This window comes from Palaemon carinicauda, chromosome 30, assembly GCF_036898095.1.
Source record: "Palaemon carinicauda isolate YSFRI2023 chromosome 30, ASM3689809v2, whole genome shotgun sequence".
In the NCBI taxonomy this organism is placed as follows: domain Eukaryota; kingdom Metazoa; phylum Arthropoda; class Malacostraca; order Decapoda; family Palaemonidae; genus Palaemon; species Palaemon carinicauda.
Genome location: NC_090754.1, coordinates 84,370,524 through 84,396,169, shown reverse-complemented (window position 1 = coordinate 84,396,169; position 25,646 = coordinate 84,370,524). Strand labels below are relative to the sequence as shown.

Genomic DNA, 25,646 nt, shown 5'->3' with positions numbered 1-25,646 from the left:
TTCAATAGAGCTGGGTGATGGATTTTCGTTTTCAATAAAGCTAGGTTATTTTCACCGGGTGTTGATTTTCTTTTAATACTAAAGCTAGGTTATTTTCACCGGTTGTTAGAATTTCTTTCAACACTAAAGCTGGGTTACTTTCACCGGGTGTTGGATGTTCCTTTTCAATAGAGCTGGGTGATGGATTTTCGTTTTCAATAAAGCTAGGTTATTTTCACCGGGTGTTGATTTTCTTTTAATACTAAAGCTAGGTTACTTTCACCGGGTGTTGGATGTTCCTTTTCAATAGAGCTGGGTGATGGATTTTCGTTTTCAATAAAGCTAGGTTATTTTCACCGGGTGTTGATTTTCTTTTAATACTAAAGCTAGGTTATTTTCACCGGGTGTTGGATGTTCCTTTTCAATAGAGCTGGGTGATGGATTTTCGTTTTCAATAAAGCTAGGTTATTTTCACCGGGTGTTGATTTTCTTTTAATACTAAAGCTAGGTTACTTTCACCGGGTGTTGGATGTTCCTTTTCAATAGAGCTGGGTGATGGATTTTCGTTTTCAATAAAGCTAGGTTATTTTCACCGGGTGTTGATTTTCTTTTAATACTAAAGCTAGGTTATTTTCACCGGTTGTTAGAATTTCTTTCAACACTAAAGCTGGGTTACTTTCACCGGGTGTTGGATGTTCCTTTTCAATAGAGCTGGGTGATGGATTTTCGTTTTCAATAAAGCTAGGTTATTTTCACCGGGTGTTGATTTTCTTTTAATACTAAAGCTAGGTTACTTTCACCGGGTGTTGGATGTTCCTTTTCAATAGAGCTGGGTGATGGATTTTCGTTTTCAATAAAGCTAGGTTATTTTCACCGGGTGTTGATTTTCTTTTAATACTAAAGCTAGGTTATTTTCACCGGTTGTTAGAATTTCTTTCAACACTAAAGCTGGGTTACTTTCACCGGGTGTTGAATGTTCCTTTTCAATAGAGCTGGGTGATGGATTTTCGTTTTCAATAAAGCTAGGTTATTTTCACCGGGTGTTGATTTTCTTTTAATACTAAAGCTAGGTTACTTTCACCGGGTGTTGGATGTTCCTTTTCAATAGAGCTGGGTGATGGATTTTCGTTTTCAATAAAGCTAGGTTATTTTCACCGGGTGTTGATTTTCTTTTAATACTAAAGCTAGGTTACTTTCACCGGGTGTTGGATGTTCCTTTTCAATAGAGCTGGGTGATGGATTTTCGTTTTCAATAAAGCTAGGTTATTTTCACCGGGTGTTGATTTTCTTTTAATACTAAAGCTAGGTTATTTTCACCGGTTGTTAGAATTTCTTTCAACACTAAAGCTGGGTTACTTTCACCGGGTGTTGGATGTTCCTTTTCAATAGAGCTGGGTGATGGATTTTCGTTTTCAATAAAGCTAGGTTATTTTCACCGGGTGTTGATTTTCTTTTAATACTAAAGCTAGGTTACTTTCACCGGGTGTTGGATGTTCCTTTTCAATAGAGCTGGGTGATGGATTTTCGTTTTCAATAAAGCTAGGTTATTTTCACCGGGTGTTGATTTTCTTTTAATACTAAAGCTAGGTTACTTTCACCGGGTGTTGGATGTTCCTTTTCAATAGAGCTGGGTGATGGATTTTCGTTTTCAATAAAGCTAGGTTATTTTCACCGGGTGTTGATTTTCTTTTAATACTAAAGCTAGGTTATTTTCACCGGGTGTTGATTTTCTTTTAATACTAAAGCTAGGTTATTTTCACCGGGTGTTGATTTTCTTTTAATACTAAAGCTAGGTTACTTTCACCGGGTGTTGGATGTTCCTTTTCAATAGAGCTGGGTGATGGATTTTCGTTTTCAATAAAGCTAGGTTATTTTCACCGGGTGTTGATTTTCTTTTAATACTAAAGCTAGGTTACTTTCACCGGGTGTTGGATGTTCCTTTTCAATAGAGCTGGGTGATGGATTTTCGTTTTCAATAAAGCTAGGTTATTTTCACCGGGTGTTGATTTTCTTTTAATACTAAAGCTAGGTTATTTTCACTGGGTGTTGATTTTCTTTTAATACTAAAGCTAGGTTATTTTCACCGGGTGTTGATTTTCTTTTAATACTAAAGCTAGGTTACTTTCACCGGGTGTTGGATGTTCCTTTTCAATAGAGCTGGGTGATGGATTTTCGTTTTCAATAAAGCTAGGTTATTTTCACCGGGTGTTGATTTTCTTTTAATACTAAAGCTAGGTTATTTTCACCGGGTGTTGATTTTCTTTTAATACTAAAGCTAGGTTATTTTCACCGGGTGTTGGATGTTCCTTTTCAATAGAGCTGGGTGATGGATTTTCGTTTTCAATAAAGCTAGGTTATTTTCACCGGGTGTTGATTTTCTTTTAATACTAAAGCTAGGTTATTTTCACCGGGTGTTGATTTTCTTTTAATACTAAAGCTAGGTTATTTTCACCGGGTGTTGATTTTCTTTTAATACTAAAGCTAGGTTACTTTCACCGGGTGTTGGATGTTCCTTTTCAATAGAGCTGGGTGATGGATTTTCGTTTTCAATAAAGCTAGGTTATTTTCACCGGGTGTTGATTTTCTTTTAATACTAAAGCTAGGTTACTTTCACCGGGTGTTGGATGTTCCTTTTCAATAGAGCTGGGTGATGGATTTTCGTTTTCAATAAAGCTAGGTTATTTTCACCGGGTGTTGATTTTCTTTTAATACTAAAGCTAGGTTATTTTCACCGGTTGTTAGAATTTCTTTCAACACTAAAGCTGGGTTACTTTCACCGGGTGTTGGATGTTCCTTTTCAATAGAGCTGGGTGATGGATTTTCGTTTTCAATAAAGCTAGGTTATTTTCACCGGGTGTTGATTTTCTTTTAATACTAAAGCTAGGTTACTTTCACCGGGTGTTGGATGTTCCTTTTCAATAGAGCTGGGTGATGGATTTTCGTTTTCAATAAAGCTAGGTTATTTTCACCGGGTGTTGATTTTCTTTTAATACTAAAGCTAGGTTATTTTCACCGGGTGTTGGATGTTCCTTTTCAATAGAGCTGGGTGATGGATTTTCGTTTTCAATAAAGCTAGGTTATTTTCACCGGGTGTTGATTTTCTTTTAATACTAAAGCTAGGTTATTTTCACCGGGTGTTGATTTTCTTTTAATACTAAAGCTAGGTTACTTTCACCGGGTGTTGGATGTTCCTTTTCAATAGAGCTGGGTGATGGATTTTCGTTTTCAATAAAGCTAGGTTATTTTCACCGGGTGTTGATTTTCTTTTAATACTAAAGCTAGGTTATTTTCACCGGGTGTTGATTTTCTTTTAATACTAAAGCTAGGTTATTTTCACCGGGTGTTGGATGTTCCTTTTCAATAGAGCTGGGTGATGGATTTTCGTTTTCAATAAAGCTAGGTTATTTTCACCGGGTGTTGATTTTCTTTTAATACTAAAGCTAGGTTATTTTCACCGGGTGTTGATTTTCTTTTAATACTAAAGCTAGGTTATTTTCACCGGGTGTTGATTTTCTTTTAATACTAAAGCTAGGTTACTTTCACCGGGTGTTGGATGTTCCTTTTCAATAGAGCTGGGTGATGGATTTTCGTTTTCAATAAAGCTAGGTTATTTTCACCGGGTGTTGATTTTCTTTTAATACTAAAGCTAGGTTACTTTCACCGGGTGTTGGATGTTCCTTTTCAATAGAGCTGGGTGATGGATTTTCGTTTTCAATAAAGCTAGGTTATTTTCACCGGGTGTTGATTTTCTTTTAATACTAAAGCTAGGTTATTTTCACCGGTTGTTAGAATTTCTTTCAACACTAAAGCTGGGTTACTTTCACCGGGTGTTGGATGTTCCTTTTCAATAGAGCTGGGTGATGGATTTTCGTTTTCAATAAAGCTAGGTTATTTTCACCGGGTGTTGATTTTCTTTTAATACTAAAGCTAGGTTACTTTCACCGGGTGTTGGATGTTCCTTTTCAATAGAGCTGGGTGATGGATTTTCGTTTTCAATAAAGCTAGGTTATTTTCACCGGGTGTTGATTTTCTTTTAATACTAAAGCTAGGTTACTTTCACCGGGTGTTGGATGTTCCTTTTCAATAGAGCTGGGTGATGGATTTTCGTTTTCAATAAAGCTAGGTTATTTTCACCGGGTGTTGATTTTCTTTTAATACTAAAGCTAGGTTATTTTCACCGGGTGTTGATTTTCTTTTAATACTAAAGCTAGGTTACTTTCACCGGGTGTTGGATGTTCCTTTTCAATAGAGCTGGGTGATGGATTTTCGTTTTCAATAAAGCTAGGTTATTTTCACCGGGTGTTGATTTTCTTTTAATACTAAAGCTAGGTTACTTTCACCGGGTGTTGGATGTTCCTTTTCAATAGAGCTGGGTGATGGATTTTCGTTTTCAATAAAGCTAGGTTATTTTCACCGGGTGTTGATTTTCTTTTAATACTAAAGCTAGGTTATTTTCACCGGTTGTTAGAATTTCTTTCAACACTAAAGCTGGGTTACTTTCACCGGGTGTTGGATGTTCCTTTTCAATAGAGCTGGGTGATGGATTTTCGTTTTCAATAAAGCTAGGTTATTTTCACCGGGTGTTGATTTTCTTTTAATACTAAAGCTAGGTTATTTTCACCGGGTGTTGGATGTTCCTTTTCAATAGAGCTGGGTGATGGATTTTCGTTTTCAATAAAGCTAGGTTATTTTCACCGGGTGTTGATTTTCTTTTAATACTAAAGCTAGGTTACTTTCACCGGGTGTTGGATGTTCCTTTTCAATAGAGCTGGGTGATGGATTTTCGTTTTCAATAAAGCTAGGTTATTTTCACCGGGTGTTGATTTTCTTTTAATACTAAAGCTAGGTTATTTTCACCGGTTGTTAGAATTTCTTTCAACACTAAAGCTGGGTTACTTTCACCGGGTGTTGGATGTTCCTTTTCAATAGAGCTGGGTGATGGATTTTCGTTTTCAATAAAGCTAGGTTATTTTCACCGGGTGTTGATTTTCTTTTAATACTAAAGCTAGGTTACTTTCACCGGGTGTTGGATGTTCCTTTTCAATAGAGCTGGGTGATGGATTTTCGTTTTCAATAAAGCTAGGTTATTTTCACCGGGTGTTGATTTTCTTTTAATACTAAAGCTAGGTTACTTTCACCGGGTGTTGGATGTTCCTTTTCAATAGAGCTGGGTGATGGATTTTCGTTTTCAATAAAGCTAGGTTATTTTCACCGGGTGTTGATTTTCTTTTAATACTAAAGCTAGGTTACTTTCACCGGGTGTTGGATGTTCCTTTTCAATAGAGCTGGGTGATGGATTTTCGTTTTCAATAAAGCTAGGTTATTTTCACCGGGTGTTGATTTTCTTTTAATACTAAAGCTAGGTTATTTTCACCGGGTGTTGATTTTCTTTTAATACTAAAGCTAGGTTATTTTCACCGGGTGTTGATTTTCTTTTAATACTAAAGCTAGGTTACTTTCACCGGGTGTTGGATGTTCCTTTTCAATAGAGCTGGGTGATGGATTTTCGTTTTCAATAAAGCTAGGTTATTTTCACCGGGTGTTGATTTTCTTTTAATACTAAAGCTAGGTTATTTTCACCGGGTGTTGATTTTCTTTTAATACTAAAGCTAGGTTATTTTCACCGGGTGTTGGATGTTCCTTTTCAATAGAGCTGGGTGATGGATTTTCGTTTTCAATAAAGCTAGGTTATTTTCACCGGGTGTTGATTTTCTTTTAATACTAAAGCTAGGTTACTTTCACCGGGTGTTGGATGTTCCTTTTCAATAGAGCTGGGTGATGGATTTTCGTTTTCAATAAAGCTAGGTTATTTTCACCGGGTGTTGATTTTCTTTTAATACTAAAGCTAGGTTATTTTCACCGGGTGTTGATTTTCTTTTAATACTAAAGCTAGGTTATTTTCACCGGGTGTTGGATGTTCCTTTTCAATAGAGCTGGGTGATGGATTTTCGTTTTCAATAAAGCTAGGTTATTTTCACCGGGTGTTGATTTTCTTTTAATACTAAAGCTAGGTTACTTTCACCGGGTGTTGGATGTTCCTTTTCAATAGAGCTGGGTGATGGATTTTCGTTTTCAATAAAGCTAGGTTATTTTCACCGGGTGTTGATTTTCTTTTAATACTAAAGCTAGGTTATTTTCACCGGGTGTTGATTTTCTTTTAATACTAAAGCTAGGTTATTTTCACCGGGTGTTGGATGTTCCTTTTCAATAGAGCTGGGTGATGGATTTTCGTTTTCAATAAAGCTAGGTTATTTTCACCGGGTGTTGATTTTCTTTTAATACTAAAGCTAGGTTACTTTCACCGGGTGTTGGATGTTCCTTTTCAATAGAGCTGGGTGATGGATTTTCGTTTTCAATAAAGCTAGGTTATTTTCACCGGGTGTTGATTTTCTTTTAATACTAAAGCTAGGTTATTTTCACCGGGTGTTGATTTTCTTTTAATACTAAAGCTAGGTTACTTTCACCGGGTGTTGGATGTTCCTTTTCAATAGAGCTGGGTGATGGATTTTCGTTTTCAATAAAGCTAGGTTATTTTCACCGGGTGTTGATTTTCTTTTAATACTAAAGCTAGGTTATTTTCACCGGGTGTTGATTTTCTTTTAATACTAAAGCTAGGTTACTTTCACCGGGTGTTGGATGTTCCTTTTCAATAGAGCTGGGTGATGGATTTTCGTTTTCAATAAAGCTAGGTTATTTTCACCGGGTGTTGATTTTCTTTTAATACTAAAGCTAGGTTATTTTCACCGGGTGTTGATTTTCTTTTAATACTAAAGCTAGGTTACTTTCACCGGGTGTTGGATGTTCCTTTTCAATAGAGCTGGGTGATGGATTTTCGTTTTCAATAAAGCTAGGTTATTTTCACCGGGTGTTGATTTTCTTTTAATACTAAAGCTAGGTTACTTTCACCGGGTGTTGGATGTTCCTTTTCAATAGAGCTGGGTGATGGATTTTCGTTTTCAATAAAGCTAGGTTATTTTCACCGGGTGTTGATTTTCTTTTAATACTAAAGCTAGGTTATTTTCACCGGTTGTTAGAATTTCTTTCAACACTAAAGCTGGGTTACTTTCACCGGGTGTTGGATGTTCCTTTTCAATAGAGCTGGGTGATGGATTTTCGTTTTCAATAAAGCTAGGTTATTTTCACCCGGGTGTTGATTTTCTTTTAATACTAAAGCTAGGTTACTTTCACCGGGTGTTGGATGTTCCTTTTCAATAGAGCTGGGTGATGGATTTTCGTTTTCAATAAAGCTAGGTTATTTTCACCGGTGTTGATTTTCTTTTAATACTAAAGCTAGGTTATTTTCACCGGGTGTTGATTTTCTTTTAATACTAAAGCTAGGTTACTTTCACCGGGTGTTGGATGTTCCTTTTCAATAGAGCTGGGTGATGGATTTTCGTTTTCAATAAAGCTAGGTTATTTTCACCGGGTGTTGATTTTCTTTTAATACTAAAGCTAGGTTATTTTCACCGGGTGTTGATTTTCTTTTAATACTAAAGCTAGGTTATTTTCACCGGGTGTTGATTTTCTTTTAATACTAAAGCTAGGTTATTTTCACCGGGTGTTAGGTTTTCTATATTAAAACTTGGTTATTTTCACCAGGTGTTGGATATTCCTTTTCAATAAAGCTGGGGTATTTTCACCGGGTGTTAAATTTACTTTATCAATATGGCTGGGTTATTTTCACTGGGTATTGGTTTGAACAAGTTAGGTTATACTACTGGAGAAAGTGTCAAGTGGCTCTATTGTTTTATTTTGACTGGTTATTATGAAACTGTCTTTGTTTTTCCAGGGTAAGTGACATGATTTATTTTATGTGTAAACAATATATCTATTTGACATTGATTTTGAGATGCTGTTTTATTGTTAAGGAAACTATTTTTTTCCCATCAAAGTTCATCTTTTATCGCTATCATTATCCTGACTTAATTTTTCAACCATGCTCACACTCGTGTCATCCATATATTTTTCTTTCAATATTAGAAAAATTAAATGAATCATTATTATTGTTATTCTCGACAACAAATTTCATATAACCGTTTTCTGTAGACCTACGATTAAACCCGTGAGAGTAACCGTCTTTATTTATTTTGTTCGAAAGAAATACAACTGTCTTTTAGAATAATTATTTTTGTATTTCAGTATAGTTTTGAATAATTTTTTATTTCAGTATAATTTTTTATTTTTTTTTTCAGAATAGTTTTTAATATTTTTTTTTTATTTCAGTATAATTTTGAATACTGTTAATGAAGCTTCCAAATCTGAGTTCAATATATTTTCATTAGGCTTACTTTTTGCTACGTAATTTTCAATGTTGTTATTGTAATTCGTGTAATTATATAGTGTTTTTCAAACTTCGTTTTATCTCTTGATCTAAGCTTAACATATATATATATATATATATATATATATATATATATATATATATATATATATATATATATATATATGTGTGTGTGTGTGTACTGTATACATATATCTTTATATATACATATATGTGTATATATATACATGTATATATATATATATATATATATATATATATATATATATATATATATATATATATATATATATATATATATATATATATTATTTTCATGATGACATCATGAAGCCGGCTTAAGCTAGTGCGTAGGATGATAGTGTGAACTAGGTCACAAGCATGATTTTATGCATGATAGATTTATTCCATAAAATTCTGATGGAAATCCATCGTTTCTGACTTAACGTGATTCATTGCCCATCCTAACTATTTTCAGTATGTAGAAATGTCTGGTAATACAATAATGGAAACCGTAACGAATTAGAAATAGTTATAATAGGTCTATATTATTCGATGAGATTTGATTTTTGGCTGATTATTACTGGGCTGGCTTTACCCATAATAACCTCTGAGTTTCGGCTTCGGTGACCTATGATGTTGTGACGGCAGCTGTATAAGTTAATTATAAAACCCTTTGTACATTCCAGTATGTAAAAATGCATAATGTTAGAGTAAGGGAAATAATAACAAATTGAATAAAAGTAATAATAGGCCAATAGGCCTATGTTATATTATGAGAATTAATTTTTGACTTATTATTACATTCTTTACCCATTTTAACTAATGGTTTTGGGGTCGATGACCTATGATGTTGTGACGGCAGCCGTATAATTTAATTATAAAACCCTTTGTACATTCCAGTATGTAAGAATGCATAATATTAGAGTAATGGAAATAATAACAATTTCTGAAAAGAAATAGGCCAATAGGCCTGTTATTTTATGAGGATGAATTTTTGAATTATTATTAAATTCTTTGCCCATTTTGACTTCTGGTTTTGGAGTCGATGACCTCTGATGTTGTGACGCCAGGTGTATAATTTGATTATAAAACCCTTTGTGCATTTCAGTATGCAAGCAAGGTTAATAATACGGTAATGGAAATAATAGAAAATTAGAAAAAGACATAATAGGCCTATATTTAATGAGAATCTATTTTTTACTGATTATTGCAGGTTTTACCCATTTAAACGTTTAGTTTCGGCGTCGATGACCCATGGTGTTGTGACGCCAGTTGCATATAGTAATTATGAAACCCATGGTATAGTCCAAAGAAACTTCTCACAGTTGGCTATGTGAAACTATAGTCAATTTTTTCTAGCGAGGGAAATTTGCACCGACTCACAGCGGTGCCCTTTTAGCTCGGAAAAGTTTCCTGATCGCTGATTGGTTAAAATTATCTTGTCCAACCAATCAGCGATCAGTAAACTTTTCCGAGCTAAAAGGGCACCGCTGTGAGTCGGTGCAAATTTCCCTCGCTAGAAAAAATTGACTATAGGTGTTATGACTCTTTTCCAGTCTTTCGGTTATTACAATAACGCTGGGGTGGGATGAGTGGGTCCTAGGGCTGGTTGTTTTGAAAGCGAACAGATGATTAATCATGAAACGTTTTGATATGAACAGATTATTAATCATGAAACGTTTTGATATGAACAGATTATTAATCATGAAACGTTTTGAAATTAACCGATTATTGTTCATGAAACGTTTTGAAATGAACAGATTATTAATCATGAAGCGTTTTGAAATTAACCGATTATTGTTCATAAAACGTTTTGAAATGAACAGATTATGAATCATGAAATGTTTTGAGGTGAACAGATTATTAATCATGAAACGTTTTGAAATGAACAGATTATTAATCATGAAACTTTTTGAAATATGTTATGAATCATGAAACGTTTTGAGATGAACAGATTATTAATCATGAAACGTTTTGAAATGAACATGTTATGAATCATGAAACAGTTTGAAATGAACTGATTATTAATCATGAAACGTTGTGGGGATAAAGTTTGATAATTTCATGACATACAAGACAACACCATTAGTCCACATCTTTCTTTTGGAGCTATACATTTGTTAAACGCATGGGCCTATGTGGGTAGCTCATCATTTTCAGACTTTAAATAATTATCAAGCCGCGTTCAATTTAAACAAATTCTGTAGTTTATTAATGAAGGAAATAATTTCAAAATAATTCTTCATTTGCTGTTGTGTATACAAAATATATGAAATTGTGCGATTCTGTAAACCACCATGGATAAATAAGTCGGTATTTATATATTTTTCATTTTTAAATCCAACCAATATGATACATGCGAAGTAAATTAATAAGTTAGAAAATAAGATAGCTCTTTGTATGCCAAGTTTGTTGAATAATTTAATTATACTACCGCAACTGTTTAACGTTCGACAGTGAATAAAATATATTTTAATCATCACACATAACTTTATACTGCGAATGAACATAATTTCATACCCCTATGAGAGAAGGGTAACAATAATTAACTCTTTACTGTCCCTAAATTATGAAAATCTACAATGCATTATGCTATTGCAAACTCACATATTTACATAAGTATAGTACAGTTTAGTATATTGTAGGCTAAATGCGATTTACATAAGCATTATTTGGAACACAAAGATCACTAATCTATTCAAATGTTTCTCATTTGTTTTGACAATGAACACATGAATAATTTATTGCAATTATGAATGCAATCCCCACTTTTAGTGAAATGTTATTTTTATGGCAGTCAAAGTATGATAAATACCTTTGATAAAGGGTTTTTGTAGATTAAACCGTAAATATTTATTTTTATATGTATGGGGTATTATTAGGCTGTTAACAAAATGTTTGTTAGGTGGAGTTCGGTAGTAAGTAAGCCTAGCCTAGTTAGATTGTCATAATGAAAGGCAATTGACAGATAGCCTTAACTGAAGTCCATACAGGATCTAGCCCAATGGGATACAGTTAGGGTGAGGACCACCCTAGTTTTGAAATATTTCAGTAGCCTTCCCAATAATGAGGTCGACACTCATCGCCTGAGTAGTTTCTGCTGGGGGCGTATGACTGTTAACAGAATTACTCCTGTTTTGAGTGTAGGACGTGGCCTCCCGTGCAGTGCACTCAGTTTACTAAGAAGAGGAAGAAGAAATTGGAAAGAAGATTTTTCAGAGTTAGTCTTGGCAATGACCAAGCTGATGCCTAAGAAGCTCTAGATCTCCTACATCCTTCCTTTGGGTTCTGAGGCTGTTGCACGTTTGACACTTCCAAGGCTGATTCCGTGAGAAGTAGTAAGAAGAAGAAGGGAGACACTGCTCTTCTCTCAGGAAAATCCTTGAGCGAAGAAAGTAATGCCTTTGTTTAACTAGCAAAGGCAATACCCCTTGCCTTACCCAAGCTCTCCTGCCAACATAATTGATGGTGCTCCTGTCATTGGAGAAACTTCCTAAGGTCTTAGCTGCTAGATCTAGGAAGTCTTATTGCTCAACCTTTGCCTGAAAAGGATAGCTGTGTTGTGACCCCCCCTGGACGTGGTGCCATGTTGGCTTCTGTTGCAGACCAGCCACCGTTGCCTGTATCAAAGATTCTGAGTGCAGCCAGAAAACTCTACTTCGATGAATGAGAAGCATGGTTGCTCCCCTTCCCCTGCTACATAGGTTCCTGCACTTTCTTCATCCCTTGAGGAGCTGCCTGTTGTTAGGAAGAAGTAAAGGAGTTCTCCAAGGTACAGGATGACTGGCCTGGAGGAGTTTCCAAAGTCTCCTCCCAGTTCCTCTGCATGGTTTGATGAGAAAAGTATCACTGTACCGAAACTCTCACCAGTAGACACATTGAGGTACAAGTTTCTAGGGCATATGCCCTAGCCTCAATTGCTAAATCATGTCCAAGACTTGGCACAAGTGTTACTGGTCAGGTAATAGAACTATTCTGAGGTCCCTCTCCTGCTCAGGGATGTTCTCCGTAAGCCACGCTGACTCCATTGTTATTCACACACCCAGATAAAATTTCCTAGAACTGCCTTAAAGACCTTTCTTGATACTCATGATTGTGTTCCTGGCTCCAACGAACAACAAACCCCCACACCACACGCACCCATCAAGAAATCTATTCTTACTATGCATTCTTCAGGTTCACTCGAGTTCCTATCCCTCCATGAGCTGAGAAGGCTTGTGAGAAGAAAACACGATCCATGAACAAGACTACCAAGATGTCAGAATTTGGTAAGTTTATGATCATCGTCCCAGATCAATCTCATAATGACTATTGATGCTCATGAGTGTTTTGATGAACTCAATCGCTGCACGATCACCTCCTAAAGCATGATCACCTTTTAGGAAGAGATCTCGTTGCAATTTGCCATGCACACAATCGCCATGTGCATTGCTGGCTCATGTTTTTTACACAAAATTGTCTCCAAGTACGATTGCCACAACTGTTGTCTTGCACGTTTTTTGGCCACTGACAATTGTATTTCTTCGCAGCAGCCTTAAATTTGGAGTGGTGGTAGCAGATCTATGATTGATGGGCGTCAGTAAGTGGCTGGAGAGGTCTTTTCTTGGTTGTGAGCGAGGCGTTGGATATATGGGTGGTGGGCTGTGTGGTCACCGCTCCGGCATGTCACGGGCCGGGTGTTATTGTCCTATCACATTCACGTGGGCTTCGGTCACTGTTGTTGTTCTCTTCGTCAGGAGGTCAGGCATTGATGGAGGTCTTGAAGGTGGTGAAGTGGCTGTCCATAAGGGCGTCAACATTGGTCATCAGATCCTTCATGGGCAAGGTATTGACATTGGGGATGGTGATGCATACAGGTTTGGATAGGCGACACAACCAAAGGGCACGAAGTAGGTTCACTTCCCTAGTGCAAGTTACAGGCGAGTGATACTGGTCATTTCCCTGAGGGCAAACGAAGCCTTTAGGTCCCTCATTGGTTGTTGAGAGAGCTTAAAAAGCTTGAATATTCAGGTGGCTGGTGATGGTAATTACTGCTCCAGGAGGTGTTTTGGGAGTGTCCCCTTGGTCGCAAAGCCAATTGGAGATTTCTGGTAAAGTGTCCTCGGGAATTGCCTTGAGGCATAGTCTATTGTGCTGTTTGAGTGAGTCGCGTCCTTGATACGAAACTGAACTTCGGCATGTTGGAACCAAGCGAACGCTTTGTTTTGTTGGGAATGGTGACAGTTCAGATGATGCAGCGTGGGTCACAAAGTCTTGATTGGCGGGCAATTTAGTAACAAGGTTAGAGCTACGGTGGGTGAAAAAATGTGGGAGGAGCTGATCACTTCAGGAGTCACCAATGTGCGAGGTGGTTATTATGTTCTAACAGAGAGTCAATGTGAATGCAAGTAGAATTTATTCAACGGATAATGTGCTTACATACAAGCAATTTAGAGCAAGAATGTCACAAAAACTCAAACTAAATCATGTGATGGCAACCTTTAACAGGGTGTTCTTTTATTAGTGCATGAGAGAGCAAGCGATAGAAAAACGCAATAGCATTCCTTTTTATGAGTCTGTATGAAACACGTGCGGTACACTACCCTTTTGCACATATGTATTTGTTGTGTTTTGGTATGAAATTGATTTTAATTGAAAACCTTAGTGTTGAAATTGGCAGTAGATTATAGAAAAAGCAGGGATTCATGATTCCAATAAACAAAGAAGGAAAAGAAGTGAAATTTACGATTTATACTGGTAGTCTCGTTTATAAGAAAACAAATTTCATGAATATTAATGTATGACCTAACAGTCTTTTGAATCTTTGCTTGCAATATAAACGACAAACTATAGACAACCCATCTCTCCCCAAAGACACCAATAATACTTTTAAGGTAAGGGAAAAGAAAATGTGTTTTGAGATTTTATTATTAGAAAAGTAACTGCAAATAAAGTTATTTCCTGTGAGAAAAATAAACTTTAACAATGATTGTCTATATTATGTAGAAATAAAAAGATTTTTAGGTGATTAGAAAAAGTAGGTCAGAGGTAAATCTCATATAAAAGGTTGCAAAGGTGTATTTTTTATAGAGTGTGTATGACGTGGAACCTGGAAGTGTACAACACCTCCATAATTCTGCTTTAGCTATTATGGTCAGACTACACTAACAGAAAACTTGACACATGGGCAAGTTTGAAAATGGTTTGGCCTTGGGTGATGATGCCAGGAATAATCACAATATTTTGAAACATGTTATATAGCTTGGCAGCAACTGCAGAGGCTCGCCCTCGCACTCGTCCAGTGTGGCCATCCACATAAGATAAGTAGTATTTCAAATTTCTTAGGGAACCTCTTACCTGCAATCTCCATGCTAGCTGCGTCCGGTGCGGTAAGAGAGCAAAGGGTATTAAGACAGGTTTCTAAACAACGATCTCTGATTCTTCCTCAATGAAGTAAAGACCAGGGACTGTCCTGGGTCCTTAGAGAGGACACTCCAAGGGGAAGGACTCGACATTTTTTCCTATTGAACCCTCACTATAGGGGAGGGGAGACGATTTTCGGGCAAGGAAGATTCCCTTTTTACTAAAGTGAGTCCCTTTCTGGTGGAGACAGAGAACACTGAATCAAAATCAACCTTCGATTAATTTCCGTTATCTTACCCTATCAAGGGAGTGATGAGGGAAATTGATTGACACTTTGGTGCCCCTCAGGGTTCCAGTCCCTGCTTGGGAAACATTTGTCAGAAGTTTTACTTACTGGATGAGGCATTGCCTTCGCCTCTTCCGATTGATCTAGCAGTAATGGTGCTAATGGAAATGTCACATACAGTCCGTTTAGGTGCTGAAACGATGCTCTCGTGCACTCTGTCAATGTCAGGAACGTTTATTTTAAAATACCAATCCACCAATCCAAAAAAAGTACTTCCTAGAGGGAGTCGATTACCATTTCAGAGCTCTGTGCTTCGGACTATCAACTGCTCCCCTAATGTTCACACGAGTGTTCATCCTGGTCTGAGCTTGGACCCAGTCAAATTGGAATTACCTGCTACAATATTTCGATGATTAGTAGACAGTTGCTTCAGGATTTAGGCAAACTTCTCGCCTTTTGGGCAGAAGTGGAGTATCATGCCTTAGAGTTGGATGAAGTATCCAGGAACGTAGATAGGTATAGAAGCAGCGAGAGTCTTCCCATCAAACGATCGCATCAAGAGACTTGGAGAGGTAGTGGAGCTGTTCCTGATCTTCATGAGGATGTGAAATTGTGTATAATTTGCAAATAGCTTGAACTTCACTCCATGTCTGTAGTTCTATTGATAGAATAATTGTATACATACAAAATAAGAGTGGCTCTAGCAAACTTCACTGGGGTACTCCTGAGCTTAAAGGTATGAGTTTCCGATTCGTAGACAGTAGCTTCTGTTAACGAAGTAATCTTTTAGATACTCAAAAGCTTCATTGTCAATATCAATGGATTGTGAATCATTTAAGCAGCAGTTCAAGCATAACTGTGTCAAAAGCAGCCCAAAGATCAAGTAAAATCAGGATTCCACATTTGTTCTCATCCATCATTTCCAGCAGATCATTGGCCACACAGCCTATAGCTGTTTCTGTAGAATATGATTATCTGTATGTCGACTGGTTATCTGGTAATACTTCTATTCTTTTCTAAATAACTAAATAGGTAATAAAGAATTGCATAGTTTTAGCACTTTTGACCTGAAAGATAGATTCAAAATAGGTCTGTATGAACTTGGGTCGTGATAGTCGAGAGCACATTTCAGAACTGCTGTAACTATAGCCACTTTCCTAGTTTTAAGATGCTTACACTCATTAAAGCTAGTATTTACTTTTATTGAAATCATGTCCACAAGATGAGAAAAGTTTTATACTCCAATTACTTCGGATATTGGCATCGGATCAATCTCACAATTTGTTTTCTAAGCCTCATTAATAATTCTGATGACTTAATCCTCATTATATTATTGATTCTTGCTAATCTTATTCCTTACTTAGAGTAATACATGGCTGAGGACTATGAATCGTGAAGTAGATGATTAATGGAGAAGTATTAATTTAAAAGCTCAAGATAGAGACGGCTGGCAAAATCTAACTGAGACCCCTTAGGTCAATAGGCGTAGGCGGAGATGATGATGATGGTGATGATGAATCTTATTATTTGGTGCAGCACCAATCTGATATGGAACTTCTTCAAAAGATCCTATTATATTTTCTATTAATTTATCAGTGAGTTCTTGCAGTATCGGTGATCAACAAAATACGTATCATCTGGACCAAAGCTGTAATGCTTACACACACACACACGTGAAGACTTTGTGGTAACGTTGGTGCTAGGAGCTAACAGAGAGGCGAGGTGAATGCAACTTTCAGGTTTATTCAACAGATAACGAGCATATAGACGAACAGTTGAAAGCAAGAATGTCGCGGAAATTCAAACAATATAAAACATGCGATGGCGAGCTTAGACATGGTTTTCTATTATTTGTGCGATAGAGATCGAGAGATAAAAAAAGCAATAATATGTTTGAACGTGTATGAAATATGTGTGGTACGACTGGTATCTTTTATGACAAGACTCGAACTGGCGTACCCCACGAAAACGAAATAGTTCTTGAATTAATAAAGTTTGTTTCAAACTCATATTTTCTTCCTAGAGGAATTAAATGGTTTTACTCCTATTAAAACCAAAAATATAAGTTATTGTTATTCAAGCATCATGAATAAAGAGGTGGTTTTTAAGTATGATTTCCCATCTAGCCGACACAAAGTCAAGTACCATACTTCTTTAGATCATCCGTTCCTTCTGGTTCAAGTTCATGTCTTCTGCTAAAGGTTTTTCATAGCTGTCTTGTATTTTGATAGTTTTAAACCTGACTCATTACCCCCGCTAACGAAGTTGGAAGAAGGTTATGTTAACCTTCTGTTTGTGTGTTTGTTTGTGTGTGTGTTTGTGAACAGCTTTCTGGTCCCAATTTTAATCGTAATGAAACTTGCATGGAATAACTGTTATGTATAAAGCTGGGAATTATTAAATTTCCGAAGGTCAAAGTTCAAGTTCACGATCAAGCAAATTGTCCAATTCACGTAATCTGCCTTAAGTTTTGACATCATTGTCACAGAGATTTTAAACTCTGTTCATATATGAGTGTATGAAAATCCACACCAATTAATACATGTCGAGGTCGAGAAATAAGCTGCTGCTGAAGAGATCTGCCCTCTACCGAGATCCACCCTAGTTTTCTTTTATAAATTCTCCTTTACAACAATGGTACTCTGTGACCAAACATACTTACCTCTAGTGTTTAAGCAGAAAAATTATGTAAGGGTATTTTATAAATATTACGTAAAGAAAACGGACACATTAAACTCGATGCAAATTTAATTCTTGTGTTATGAATTATAGCCAAGTGGAAGGGGAGAGGTTTTTCAAGTTGAGGGTTATGAAGCATAGACTGTTTCAAAGAGGAATATGTCATATTTCCCCTTCCAAAGATATTTTATTTCCTAAAGAATATATATATATATATATATATACATATATATATAAATTATATATACATATATACATATACATATATACATATATATATATATATATATATGTATATAAATATATTTATATATATGTATGTATATATATACAGTATATATATATATATATATATATATGTATATAAATATATTTATATATATGTATATATATATATATAAATATATATATATATATATATATATGTATATATATATTTATATATATATTTATATATATGTATATATATATATATATTTATATATATATATTTATATATATATATTTATACATATATTTATATATATATGTATATATATATATATTTATACATATATTTATATATATATGTATATATATATATATATATATATATATTATATATATGAGAGAGAGAGAGAGAGAGAGAGAGAGAGAGAGAGAGCTCCATACATTAACATCAAATATGTCATTCATACACAGAATAAATTTTAGAATAGTTCTCCCTCGTTCTTCCTAGAAGAGCAGTTACTGGGCGGCCTTGCATAAATGCAACGTTCATGTGTATCTACTTCATATTTACTTGGCATAATGGACTGCTTTCAACCCCTCGACGGGAATACGTTATCTTATTTTCTCTATTGCTGTATTTCTCCCAGTCGATTGGACGATGCTGTTTTAGGGGAGAAGAGTGTCAGTCTGCAGTAAGCTATTTATCATTAATGGAATATGCGTATTCAAGATCAGCGCTAATTCATTGTTGGTGTATGAAAGTACAACGGTGGTCATCTGAATTAAAGTTTCAGTGTAAACATATAAGGAAAATATGAAATAGTTATAATTAATAGTTTAATTTAGTCATTCATATCATTATTATTCATTTATACACAAAGTACTTCGAGGTTGTTATGCATATCAACATGATTTAAAAGAATTTTCAAGGCCGTTCATGAATGGCAGAGGCAAGGGACAGTGACATTGCCATAGAGACTGACCATATATACATATGATCAGCGCTCAATCACCTTCTCCACCCAAGCTAGGAATGGGGAGGGCCAGGCAATGGCTGCTGATGACTCTGTAGGTAGACCTCTAGGCTTCCCCAAACCTCCATTTTTAGTTCACATGGATGGTGAGGTTGCAGACACTAAAGGTACTAATGAGTTTGACAGGGACTCGAACCCAAGTGTGGCGATCACCAGGCAAGGACGTTACCAACAGATAACCACAACACCAAAGGTTGTAAAGGTCATGCTTACAATATCTATATAGAGGTAGTAGGTTGGCCTGGGCACCAGCCGCCCGTTAAGATACTACCGCTAGAGAGTTATGGGGTCCTTTGACTGGCCAGACAGTACTACATAGGACCCTTCTCTCTGGTTACGGTTCTTTCCCTTTGCCTACACAGACACTGAATAGTCTGGCCTATCCTTTACAGATTCTCCTCTGTCCTCATACACCCGACAACACTGTGATTACTAGACAATTCTTCTTCACCCAAGGGGTTAACTACTGCACTGTAATTTTACAGTGGCTACTTTCCTCTTGGTAAGGGGAGAAGAGACTCTTTAGCTATGGTAAGCAGCTCTTCTAGGAGAAGGACACTTCAAAATCAAACCATTGTTCTCTATTCTTTGGTAGTGCCATAGCCTCTGTACCATGGTTTTTCCATTGCCTTGAGTTAGAGTTCTCTTGCTTGAGGGTACTCTCGGGACCACTTTTCTATCTCGTTTCTCTTCCTCTTGTTCTGTTAAAGTTTTTATAGTTTAAATAGGAAATATTTATTTTAATATTGTTACTATTCCTAAAATATTTTATTTTTCCTTATTTCCTTTCCTCACTGGGCTATTTTCTCTGTTGGGGCCCCTGGGCTTATAGCATCCTGCTTTTCCAACTAGGGTTGTAGCTTAATAATAGTAATAATAATAATAACTGTCATTGGGAGAGTTTGAAGCATTGTTAAGGCTTGATGCAGGTTTATTTTACAATCTGTGAATATAAGATTGCCTTTGGAAGGAGGTTAAGTTTTCGCCTCTGTTTGTGTATTTCTTTGTTTGTGAACAGCTTTCTGACCACAATTTTGATCCCGGTGTTATGAAATTTGCAGGGATTAACTGTTATGTAAAAAGCTGGAAATGATTTAATTTTGGAAGGTCAAATATTGGGGTGAGATTAATATGCACTGAGCACAGCTGTTAGTTGGGGTGAGATTAATATTCACTTAGAACAGCTGTTAGTTGGGGGGAGATTAATATGCACTGAGCACAGCTGTTAGTTGGGGTAAAACTTGTTAGTAATGTGATATGTACTGAGCGTCGCAGCTATTGAGTAGCCATATATACTAAGTGCAGCTGCCATTGGGTAAAATCATATATACCGAGTGCAGCTGATTTGGTAAAGTAATATATATTGAGTGCAGCTGCTATTTGGTAAAATCATATGTACTGAGTGCAGCTGCTATTTGGTAAAATCATCTGACTGACCGCACCTGCTATTAGGAAAAGTCATAGCCCATGTACTGAGTGCAGGTGCTAGTTGGTAAAGTTGAATGCATTGAGTAGGCTATAGCTGCTTGTTGTTAAAGTCATATGGACTAGTGCATATACTAGTTGGTAAAGTCATATGTACTGAGTGCATATACTAGTTGGTAAAGTCATCTGTACTGAGTGCATATACGAGTTGGTAAAGTCATCTGTACTGAGTGCATAAACTAGTTGGTAAAGTCATAGGTACTGAGTGCATTTACTAGTTGGTAAATTTATATGGACTGACTGCATATCGAGTTGATGAAGTCATATGTACTGAGTGCATAAACTAGTTGGTAAAGTCATATGGACTGAGTGCATATACGAGTTTGTAAAGTCATATGTACTGAGTGCAAATTTAGTTGGTAAAGTCATATGGACTGAATGCAAATTTATTTGGTAAAGTCATATTTACTGAGTTCATAAACTAGTTGGTAAAGTCATATTTACTGAGTGCCAATTTAGTTGGTAAAGTCATATGTACTGAGTGCATATACTAATTGGTAAAGTCATATGTACTGAGTGCAAATTTAGTTGGTAAAGTCATATGTACTGAATGCAAATTTATTTGGTAAAGTCATATTTACTGAGTGCATAAACTAGTTGGTAAAGTCATATTTACTGAGTGCCAATTTAGTTGGTAAAGTCATATGTACTGAGTGCATATACTAGTTGGTAAAGTCATATGTACTGAGTGCAAATTTAGTTGGTAAAGTCATATGTACTGAATGCAAATTTATTTGGTAAAGTCATATTTACTGAGTGCATAAACTAGTTGTTGAAGTCATATGTACTGAGTGCAAATTTAGTAAATAAAGTCATATGTAATAAATGCAAATTTAGTTGGTAAAGTCATATGTATTGAATGCATAAACTAGTTGGTAAAGTCATATGTACTGAGTGCATATACTAGTTGGTAAACTCGTGTGATGTACTGAGTGCAGTTGGTAGGTCGTAAAGTTGTATGCAGTGCGAGACAGTAGTCACTTGATATTTTCTAGAGAAAGAAATTCAGTAGAAATTTTCAATCTCTGAGCAAATGGTTTAGGATACTAATTAATTGACAATTTGGTAAATACTGCTCTAATTTATTGTTGTGGTAGCCGATGTGGTAAAATCCCTGACTGGGGTTCGAGTCCCGCTCAGACTCATTAGTTTCTTTGGACGGTGTAACCTCCCTATCCCTGTCAGCTAAGGATGGGGGGAGTTTAGGGGGTGCCTATAGGTCTATTTACTGAGTCCTCAGCAGCTATTGCATGGCCCTAATTGGTCGTAGCTTGGGTGGAGAGGGAGCTTGGGCGCTGATCCTATGTATATATGATCAGTCTCTAGGGCATTGTCCTGCTCGATAGGGCAATGTCACTGTCCCTTGCCCCTGCCATTCATGAGCAACCTTTTATCCTTTAATTACGAACAGGGATTTCTTTTAAAAACTTTTAATGTTATGATAAGTATATTCACTTCTAAGAGGAAAAATAAATTTGTAGATTTTCATGGTTGGCCTAAGTAGACAAAGTCATAAAGGCTAATGGAGGTAAGAACAGATATCTTCAGAAAATGGTCTTCCAGAATATTTCTTTGAAAAGAGACCGAATAGTTAGTTACTGGGAACGCAATGCAGGGGTAATAGATAATTTTATCGCTGTCTCATTGAAAAATCTCAAATAGACATTAATGGAAAACTTAAATATTCTTAAAGAATGCCATAAATGCTATTGGAACCTAGAACAGATATCTTCAGAAAATGGTCTTCCAGAATATTTCTTTGAAAAGAGACCATATAGATATTTACTGGGAACACGGGAATAATCATTCATTTTACCACTACCCCCATTGAAAAATCTCTCGGAGGCATTTATGAAAAACTCAAAAAGGAAATCCAGCTTTTTTTTCTTTTCCGACCAAAATTTATCGGTATCTTTCGCCATCGTCATATAGAAAAAGATAAAACACCATATAATCCAGAAGTTTTGCTCATTTGGTCCAAAAAACACTTTTAACTTACCAGGGGGTCGTCCTCTTAACTGTTGTCCTAATGGATACTGGGGTAAACACTTTGCTGAGGGAGAAGTTTCATTTCTCTCTCTCTCTCTCTCTCTCTCTCTCTCTCTCTCCAGATTTTCCGATTGTCCAAGTGTTTTCTGCAGTCTTTATCCTTAGATGTTATATAAAACTAGTTTCATCCAAAGTAGTCCTTTCTGGAGTTTGCTAAATGTAATAGAAAGATTTATCGTTCAAGTGATTGTATTTGATTGAAATGCTTGTGTTTGTGCGTGTGAGAGAGAGAGAGAGAGAGAGAGAGAGAGAGAGAGATGGTATGTGTTTTGAACAAGAGGATAAAAGTATATATATTATATATACAGTATATATATATATATATATATAGAGAGAGAGAGAGAGAGAGAGAGAGAGAGAGAGAGAGAATTAAGTATTAAGGCGTCGTGACGGCATTGACATCATCAAGAGATAAACTACGTCATAATAAAGCAAATTATCTTGGATGAAGGCAAGCGAGAATAACCTCAAAAATAAGACTGATAGAACATAAACACATACCTGAGCATATAGAGTATTTCTCCCATGGGGTTAATCCTCACGAGGACATTGGGCACGGTCACGAACTGGAACTCTGCTTGCTTGGCATTTGGGAAGTAGACCTCCGGTTTCCAAATGGCCTTTACCAAGTTTGGGTCGTTCAGGTCCAAAGGCTGCATGATATCCGCGTGGTTGAGTCGTTCGTCGACCCAAGCTTGTCGGAGGTAGAGGTCCACCTGGTAGTCCTGGGGATAGAGAAAAGTGATATGGGTGAGTGTTTGTTGATTGTTGCTTTGGCGTTAGTTAGTACATACATACATATACCAAGGCACCTCCCTCAATTTTGGGGGCCAGCCGACATCAACAAACGAAAAAAAAAAAAAAAAATAAAAAGAAGGGGGGGACCCTACTCTCTACGTTCCTCCAGCCTAACAAGGGACTCAACCGAGTTCAGATGGTACTGCGTTAGTTACTGAGCACATTAATTAAATGAAGTCTGGGACAACGATGCACTGTTAAAAAATGGCCGTATGAAAAAGGGTAAAAATCCTGGAATAAATGTTACTAGGTATTTACAGTTTTAAAAACGTATATATTGATGTTATGGAGTGACATTACGGTCACCAACCCGTCAAAGATAATAGCAAAGTAGGATAAAAGTTACGGTCGCCTATATTATTGAAATACGACTGAGAACAGTATATTTTTACGGAGAATATCCGATTAAAATTACGGGTTTTTAAGTCTATGAAAATATAACCAGTTTATGAAAACTGTAGCCATTGTAAGTCTTAACTGTCTGGCTACTACCCACGGTTAGAGAACATTGCCAAAATGAATAGTATAGCTAATGTCAAGTTATGAGACGTCTTTAGATTTTTTCTAAGACATTGGTAGCGTGTTTGCCTAGCATCCTCATAGCAGCAGATCGATCCCAGCCCGAGGTTTTATCGATCTTTGTACTGGCGGAAGTAAGCAATAGGAAAGCTCTAGTGTGTGTGGTTCTTTAAAGAAAAAAAAAATCGATGTAATATTTCTATATAGATTTATAAATGTATCTTCAGGTCATGTAGTAAAGATACAAAATCCTTGACTTATTAATGAGTTGTTTTATGGCAGATTTACTTTTCGATTTAAATTTGTATGCTATTTGTGTATTTTGACTTGCCATTTCAGGACATTTATGCGTTTAGTATTTCTAAAAAAAAAAATAGCAATTTTAATCGGTAATTCTTCTTAAAAATATAGTGGTCTCAGCCGTATTTCAGTAACATACAGGCGATCGTAATTTTACCTTAGTATATTTCACGGGTTGGTGACCGTAATATCACTCCTTTACATCAATATTTTCGTTTTTAAAAAGGTAAATAACTGGCAACATTTATTACAAGATTTTTACCGTTTTTTTTACGGCAAATTTTTCAGTGTTTGCAGACGAGGCACATTTTTACCCTTGTTTTTTTTTTTTTTTGTTATTATTATTGACATTATTATTATTGTTGTTGTTATTATTAGCCAAGTTACAACCCTCATAGGAAATGGATACTAAAAGTCCATAGGCTCCAATAAGGAAAGCAGCCCAGTGAGGAAAAAGGTAGAGAAATAACTAATAAACTATATATCAGATGTAAAAAGGAAAAATGTAAGATATGCTAAGATCAGTAACAATGTTAGAAAATATCAGCACGTGGCTGAGGACTATGAAGCGTGAAGTAGATGATAAATGGAGAAGTATTGATTTAAAGGTCAAATAGGGACGACTGGCGAGATCTAACCAAGGCCCTTTGCGTCAATAGGCGTAGGAGGAGAGGATGATGATGATGATAATAATAGTATATTATGAAACTAAACTTTATGTCAACCTGTTCAATACTAAAGCAATTATAAAAAGTAGAAATTTCTGAAGTTTTACCGATTAAACCTGCAAATTAGGAAGATCAAACCACAATTTGGTCAAAGCTGGAATAAAACTTCTAGAATACTGCTGTGTAGTGTTGAGCCTTATGATGGAGAAGACAAGTCTGCTAGAATTACCTGCATACCTAGTAATGCGTATAGGATGGTACAGTCTGGGTAGATCTGTACGCTAAGGATGTTCGGAATTATGAAATATCTCGTGTAGCATGTACAGAGAATTAACTGAACAATGGTACTAGATATTAATATTCAAATCAGGTATAATAATTTCAATACTCAATTTTTTTGTCCAGCAAATACAGATGAGAGTTAGCAGCTGACGACCAGAGATGATAAATATGCTCAAAACAAGATATTAGAAAAGCACTCTTGAGAGTGCAGGCCTCCGCCACGGCAGCTTATTTCTCGAAACCATCTTGCCTTTCCCAGTAATCAGTTTAGACCGTAGGCTTATTTGAAGAATGTGACAACCATGAGCGAACTTGGGGTTAAGGTTAGGGGTAATTCGGTCGACTTTTTGCTCAACCTTGACCTTTGACTTAGGACTTTCAAAATTGAATCACTTCCGCGTCTCAGCATAACAATTAATCCCTGAAAGTTTCATTACTCTATGAGTAAAACTGTGACCAGGTAGCTGTTACAGACATACAGACAAACAGGGACGAGAAAACACAACCTCCTCCCAACTTCGTTATTAGAGGTAATTAAGCAATTAAAACGTTTCCGTAGGTTTGATCACCAAAAATCTTGAAAAACTTTCCGAATAGGCCAATTTATGTTTTCTCTCTCTCTCTCTCTCTCTCTCTCTCTCTCTCTCTCTCTCTCTCTCTCTCTCTCTCTCTCTCTCTCTCTCTCCATATAAAGGTTATTTTTTCACAATTTCCAGGAGACTGAGAAACGT

At 36.2% G+C, this 25,646-nt stretch overlaps 1 protein-coding gene across 1 annotated transcript in view; it reads right to left on the bottom strand.

The window, feature by feature from the left end:
- LOC137623853 (glycine receptor subunit beta-type 4-like) overlaps positions 1–23,064 on the bottom strand; it is a 139,631-nt gene extending 116,567 nt beyond the window's left edge. Inside the window, exon 1 of the mRNA XM_068354660.1 lies at positions 22,850–23,064. Coding sequence (XP_068210761.1) covers positions 22,850–23,007 — 158 coding nt within the window. The 5' untranslated portion in view covers positions 23,008–23,064. The remainder of the gene's footprint in view (positions 1–22,849) is intronic.
- Positions 23,065–25,646: the final 2,582 nt, after the last annotated feature.